The following is a 6,901-nucleotide window of genomic DNA, read 5'->3' on the forward strand; positions in this document are numbered from 1 at the left end:
GACTTTTTTTGTTGTGAAATTGCAAAAAGTGAGGATACAGAACCAAAACATCAAAATATGAATTTGTTGACCTGCAATGCCAAGTGTTTAGAAATGGCATTATCTAACCAATAATATTCATAAACATATGTTCTCGTCAATAGCTGCCAGGTGGCGCTGTTGGACTGTATGTGACAATGGCCTTCCTGTTAATTGAGCGCTCTGTCCTCTCATTCCCTCTTCCTCGCTCTCTCCCTTCATAGAAGAGGTGAAGTCTGAGGCATCTCCATATCCAGACTGCAGTCCAAAGACAACAGGGCAGCAGCACCAGGCCAGCCACTCCTGCTTCAGGAGAGTCCTCAGAGGAAGAGTGACCAGGGTCATATTCATTAGTGCACTGTAGCAAAACTATTTGCAGCCAAAAGCAACTGTTTCTTATCTGATAAGTCCAGGTAGTCCCTCCATTTCAGGAAATGTTATACTGGAGTACCATAAGGGCACATTTGAATGATGGTACTTAATCTTGTGGGGGGGGGGGGTGGGGGTGGGTACTGTAAATTAACCTCCCGTCAGTGAAGCTTGAGGTAAAGCGCTAGTGTAAACAACTATAGGAAAATGTCAGAATAAAGTACCTTGAGAAATAAGCCTCATAACTTATCCCATGACCCCCTATCCCATGAACTTCTGTCTACCATCTCCAGCCCCACAGCGGAATGTTGTTTTCTTTCAGTCAGAGTTAGACCCACCCATAATATTTTAAATAGATATGCCTCTGCTTGTTTAGTCTCCATCAAATGTTTGGCACCAGTACTAAAACAGACAGCACAGGCTGTAGTGTGGTACGGGACGTTTGTTTTTAGCTTGAGGTTGGTCATTTTGAAGCGCTGCATCGTCGGTTGAGGTAGAAAGACATTTCCAAAAGTATCATTGTATGAAAGTTTATTCCATAGCTTACACGTATTTAAAAATATGTAAACAAGGATGTACAAAACAAGAACAAAACTAGACACTTGCCCTCCCAAGATGGGGTTGTGCCATTTGTAGTTTGAGATGCTTTACAATAATCATTTCAAATAAAATGGTTTTAAAAAAAACTATCCATTGATATCATTGACATCTTATCAAGTCAAATAACTGAGGCACCTTTCACTGTAAACCATGGAGATATGAGGTGCCCAATGAATACAACCCTGACGTGGTGGTCAGAGGAGGCAGAAGTATATTGTATGGAATGAGTGGATGTGGCATGAGAAAGTGTGTGAGGAGTGTGTGTGTAGACAGGTATTTGAGCTTGGGGACAGGACGCCAACACACTAATGCTATGAAACATGCAGAGTCATGAGGTTAGGTTAAGCCAGACTGAGGGGAGGAGAGAGTGGGCAGAGCCAAGGAGGATACGAGAACTTTAATGTCCCCATAGGAATGCAGGTGCACTGCCGAAGTTCCGAACACTGCAAACCAACGTTCCTGCCCCACACATGCCCCAAAAATCACTCACCCAGGGTTATACATCACCCACACGGGAATAATGAGGAACAAGGAGAATCATGGGTGAGTGATCTTTCCACATAAATGCAAATATATACATCAATGGAGGCTGCTGAGGGGAGGACGGCTCATAATAATGGCTGGAATGGAACAAATGGAATGGCAAAAGCATGGAAACCATGCGTTTGATGTATTGGATACTATTCTACGCCACCTATTACAAGTCTGTCCTCCCCAATTAAGGTGCCACCAACCTCCTGTGACACAGTATGAAGAAAAAAAAAACTCACAGTTCTAGCAAACACTAACACCTTATAGGAACAAATTAAGCTTATGGAACTTAATTAAGGATTACATTTGACTTGATTTAGGATTACATTTTACTTGAATAGTAATATGTTATGACAAAAAATAAATAATGTGAACAGTCAGTGTGCATTGACCAGGCTAGTGGTTCCCAACAAGAGTACTAGGACGCCTGGGGGTACTTTGTCTAGCCACAGGGGGTACTTGATAAGACTCACGAGACCATAGTCCTACTGGTAAAATGCACATGAGGGGGTACTTCAGGGGTACTCCAGGCAGAGAAATTCAGTTGGTGGTACAGTGACCGAAAAAGGTTGGGAACAACAGGACTAAATTACACATGGTGTAGTCTGAACCGAATGAATTGATACTAAAACCCTGCCTAAACCCTGTTTAAATTAAAATCAACCCTTTATGCCCCATGAACCCTCTCACACACACCTCCGTTTTTAACCCCTCTCCCAAGACGAACACTGAGCTCACATTCGGCTCAAACTTAAGCTCCTCCTCCCTTAAAAAAAACAACAATCTAGTGTTTCAGGAAGAGAAGAGGTGCATGAACCGTGTGTTACAAACAAGACTTCTCATTAAAATAAATACAAACAAATGTTACAAATGTTTTTTTTTTTTTTTAAAACAGACATTGCCATGACTGTGACCAGTTTCAAACAGTCCAGGCTGTGTTCAGCATTGTATGGAGAGGAAATTGGGGTTTGGTGAACTCTGTCGTCATATCCTTGTCTAGCTAAAAAAAAAAAAGGCACACAGGACCTTGAGCTCCTTTCTTCTAAGCATAACTGACAGTTCAGAGTATCAAGGCCACTCAGTGGAAAACAAGTAACTTGGAGTAGCATTGGAAATGAGCAGTTCAGCTTTGAAGCGTTCCAACAGTGAAAGCGAGTCACAAGGCCACTGAGGTGAATACTGGTTTCTACCAACAGCGTACAGTACAACGCTATCAACTAAGCACCTTCTCCTCTAGTAATCCAGAGGCAAAAGCCAAGGTAGCTAGTCATTAACTTCCACAGTTTGTAGGCTACCATTCATGCCGGTCATGAACGGTACTGTAGACTCAACATGTAAGCAAGGCAATGTGTCATTTGAAAGAAAGTCCAGCAGTGATCTCCCTCACACTCCTTTTTTTCAATCCTGTTGTGTCCAGTAGTGGTGGGTTCATTCAATCCCTCCCTCTGTGCTGTAGCTAGCCACTGGGGATGTCGTCAGTTCCATGTCCCATTCTGGGGATCGGGGACTCAGTGCCAGATGTCAGAGGCAGAGCCCTTCCTGGTCATGGCTCTCAGTGGACTACGAGACATGGAGCTCCTCTTCTTCCAACGGACTGCAAACAAACAGAAGAGAGAGGGGTTGGACAGGCGGGCTGAGCTTGGTTTTATCGCAAACAACTCAAGAGCAGACAGGTGCAATGTGGAAATACAGGTACAGACACATTCATGTGTGAACGAAAGACTATCAATTCATCCCTTTGACAGTTTCCCCTATTGCTAGGCAACCCCCCTTAACAATTTGGTTTCTATTAATATTTCAGCACGTCAGGCCTGTGTTCTCACCTCTTCCACAGCTGTCTGGTTGTATGGAGCTTTTGGGGTTAGTAGTGGTGCTGGGCATATCCTCTCCCTCCTTCACCCCGTCCTTTTCTGGGGTCAGCGTGTCGGTACTTCCCCCTAACCCAACGTCCCCGTCCCCCTGCCAGTCATTCAGTGCCCTCTGGAAGGAGTGTGCCAGGCAGGCCGTCATGTCCCGTGCCCGCTCTGCCCGGCTGCACCAGAACACCCGGCAGTGCAGCTGTTGCCCGTGATGCTTACAGATGTACAGAAACACGTTGGGTCTGGTGGCGTCGGCCGCGCAGTAGGCAATGTCCTGGAGGTACGTCTTAGTGAGCTGGCGTCCAGTGCTGAGCTCTTTGACTTCGACGTAGCGTGGACGAACCACCAACGCATGGTCTTTGCTCAGTTTCTTTCCGTTGGAGGCCCCGTCGAGCAGCCGGGCTATGGCGTCCTGGGCCTGCTGTAGATCCAGGGAGAAGATTTTCTCAGTGCCCAGGTAGTGGACCTTGAAGAGCGGGTCGCCGTGGGAGAGGGACTCGGTGCGGTCACGGCGGAAGCGGCGGCGAAAAACAGACGGGGAGTTCTTGAGGGTCTCCATCAGGTGGAAGGTGTTGAGAGACATGGTAGATTTAAGGTTTGTTTTTTTGTGGGAGGGGTTAGTTTTGGGGGTAGACTGGGCACAGGTGTCGTGGTCCTCAGTCCTTTTCCCCAGGCTTGTTTCCCAGCTTCGCTTTGAATCGGGTCCAGTTGGACTCACCGTCTTGATCTGCAAGACAGAAAAATAACAAACTGGTTTAAAGTGGGTTTAGTTAAATGCATTGCCAATGCTACCACCACAAGATACGTTATAATGTGGAATATGGACACAGTGCATATCTTTCAGATATTTTACTTAAAACATTTTTGATTGAGGCAAACTATCCCTTTCAACACATTATGCAGAGTGGAGACCAGCACTTGGACATGTGTTATAGTTAAACAGGAGGGTTAGGACATAATGTACTGGGGGGGGGGGGGGGGGGGGGGTCAGGATCAGGTGCAGCAATGACGCAGTCGGAGGCAATATTCATTTACCGCCAGTCAGTAGATTCAGTACAGAGCCATCAAATATTTAACAGTTACTGTGCCTTGAAGGTGAATAAACCCTTCCCACTCACTCTTATACCCATATTAACAGACACTTACAACAGCGAAACAATTCAGTCCCGTGAGGTGTCAATGTCCATCTTAACACCTGTCATTACCGAGTTATCATAGGCTTTACCCTTGCCTCTAGTGTATGATCTTTAGGCTTAGTAGATGACATGACAACCATAAGGTGAACAAAGTATGACACTGTAGTATTTAATTTAAACCAATATGTTTTTACATTACAACTCTAAAAAGTGACTTGAAATGTATTGCAAGTTCATATGTGGTAAGAAGTGAAGTGGACTGAACATATGTTATTGAATCGAATGGTCTGAGACTTAGTGCTGAAACTATATGGGCAAATGACTGCTTAACCCCAGTTAGACAACACCTCCAGCTGGACATAACTGTATCTGAAGAAAGTCCCAAAAACACCTCTCCTCTATGTCTCAAGTCATTATGTTGACCCTTTCTCTTTTCTCAGCTAATCTCTCAACATCCTACCGCCCCCCTCAGATGTTGTTTTGGCCCGAGAACCGCCAACGGTTCCGAGACGATAGGCCATTGTTAGACGAGCCCACTTCTCAGGAAACAGCTTTGCATTCTACACCCCCCCCCACCACCAGACACACACACAAAATATTTCTCCTCCTAAAAACAATGGCATGTTTTCGTGTGTGCGTCACATAAAGCAGAGATTTCAACTGACCTAGGGACAGATCAGAAATACACACATTAAGTGTTATAACAGACAGAGCCCCCCCTCCCCCTAAAGGTGAAGTAATCTTCCACAGTAAATATGTCCAGTTCTCTTGGCATGTTTACAAGCAGGTAGCTTAACGATAGTGGAACACATGCAGTAACTCCCATCATAACGCATTGTTCAAAATGTGGTCAGAGTGCATTTTAATAGGATCAAAGATGTCCGTGAGTAAATAGAGTAATGTGTAAACTCCCTGATTATGTTATCTGAAGTAGGGTACGAATGTACTGTCCTAGTGGCAGACAGTCACGTCTGTGTCTGTGTGCCAGTGCAGACGGGAATTTGGAGAGGGGTGGGAATTGAGGACATAAGGTTTTCCTTTCAGTGGAGCGTTTTGTTTTTAAAGATGGCACCTAGGATGAGTTATAGAAAAGTCAGCTGGGCAATTGCAAGATAAGAGTGATGCTGGGACTCCGATATTTTTTTTACCTAAAAATGTCGAACAAAAAAACAATTGCAAAGTTAATCAAACTAAGCACAAGGACTACTTTTAACAAATCCCACCGAATCTTACAAAAACACATTTACTTCTAGAACAGAGCAGATGCAAAATACGGTAACAGATAACGGCACAAACCATCTCTGTGGAAATTGTTAAAAGTAGTCCTTGTGCATGGAGTTTTATGGTTCGTTAAACTTTACAATCATTGATTTTTGTTTGATATACATTTTAAAAAGTGGAAAAGCAGTCTCGTCATCACATTCAACATGCCATGCGTAAAAAGGGTAAGCCCCCGTTTCGTTCCCATATCTTCCATTTAAGAATGTTTTGCAACAGAATTGGCTTACCCTTTGACGCATGATAAACGTATGTACTTTGCAAATGCCACTATAATAGATTAACAATGTCGAATTATCAAATAATTGTAATTCATTCTGAAAAATCATAGTAACAGTCCAATGAAACTGGTTTGTCGGTAGAGTGAAAAAGGTAGCGCATTTTACCTTGCTGCAGTTTCATGCAAATGATGTCCTGGCGCTTCTAAGAGTAACCGTCTTCATAACTGACTGGATGCAAATGAACAGGTGTTTATCAATTATTATAGCTATTGGAATAACATTAATAAGACCAACCAAAACCCTCAATTTCTCTCAGCAGCCAGCATCACTGACGATATTACATTATACATTCCAATAGTACCGTTTCGAACATCAAAGTACTTCTGACCCGAAGCTTCGTTCAACATTGCCTGCTCAAGATTGAAGCTAAATTCCAATAATAATGTTAATTGACTAAAACTCGCAAAGAACGTGGAACAACTTAGGCTACTATGAATGTTCGGAACTAAACACTCATACTCTCTTCTCGTTGGCGTGAGCAATACTCATCCTCTGAATTTGAATGACTGGTGACGCCTCCTCGTACTGCGCTTATGAACCTGAACAGCGTGGGCGCGCCTCCGGGTGTGTGCGAGTGAGTGTGAGTGAGTCAAAGGTGGCCAGGAGGGAACTTTTGCATTGTGGTGTATTTGTGTGGGAGGGGGGTTGGTTCTTCTATCGTTGTGCACAGCTAAAAATCCCCACAATGACAGTAAAACAAGGACAATTCTCCATTGTGGGGACATTTCTAATGGGTTAGGGGTTATGGAAAATAGGATTTTGAATGGAATTTAATTTTAGGTCACCATGAGGATAGAAGAAGATAAAGTGTGTCTGTGTATGTGACTTA

The 6,901-nt window shown here is 43.9% G+C and overlaps 1 protein-coding gene across 2 annotated transcripts; it reads right to left on the reverse strand.

Annotated features, from left to right (window-relative positions):
- Positions 1-901: 901 nt before the first annotated feature.
- Positions 902-6,603, reverse strand: LOC135510574 (uncharacterized). Of its 2 annotated transcripts, none has more exons than XM_064931595.1 (4): positions 6,374-6,603; positions 6,178-6,236; positions 3,342-4,104; positions 902-3,112 (listed from the first exon to the last, which is right to left on the reverse strand). In XM_064931595.1, the coding sequence occupies exons 3-4, from the start codon at positions 3,958-3,960 to the stop codon at positions 3,027-3,029; spliced, it is 705 nt and encodes a 234-aa protein (XP_064787667.1). In that variant the 5' UTR covers positions 3,961-4,104; positions 6,178-6,236; positions 6,374-6,603; the 3' UTR covers positions 902-3,026. The 2 variants fall into 2 exon arrangements, with proteins under 2 accessions (XP_064787667.1, XP_064787665.1); XM_064931593.1 differs by having other exon boundaries at positions 6,178-6,240.
- Positions 6,604-6,901: the final 298 nt, after the last annotated feature.

Source organism: Oncorhynchus masou, chromosome 23, assembly GCF_036934945.1.
Source record: "Oncorhynchus masou masou isolate Uvic2021 chromosome 23, UVic_Omas_1.1, whole genome shotgun sequence".
NCBI classification, from domain to species: domain Eukaryota; kingdom Metazoa; phylum Chordata; class Actinopteri; order Salmoniformes; family Salmonidae; genus Oncorhynchus; species Oncorhynchus masou.

Coding starts and splice junctions, on each gene's coding strand:
- LOC135510574 (XM_064931595.1), bottom strand. CDS start 3,960: ATGTCTCTCAACACCTTCCACCTGATGGAGACCCTCAAGAACTCCCCG. Junction 3,113..3,341: donor ACCAGACAGCTGTGGAAGAG/GTGAGAACACAG, acceptor GTTTGTTTGCAG/TCCGTTGGAAGAAGAGGAGC.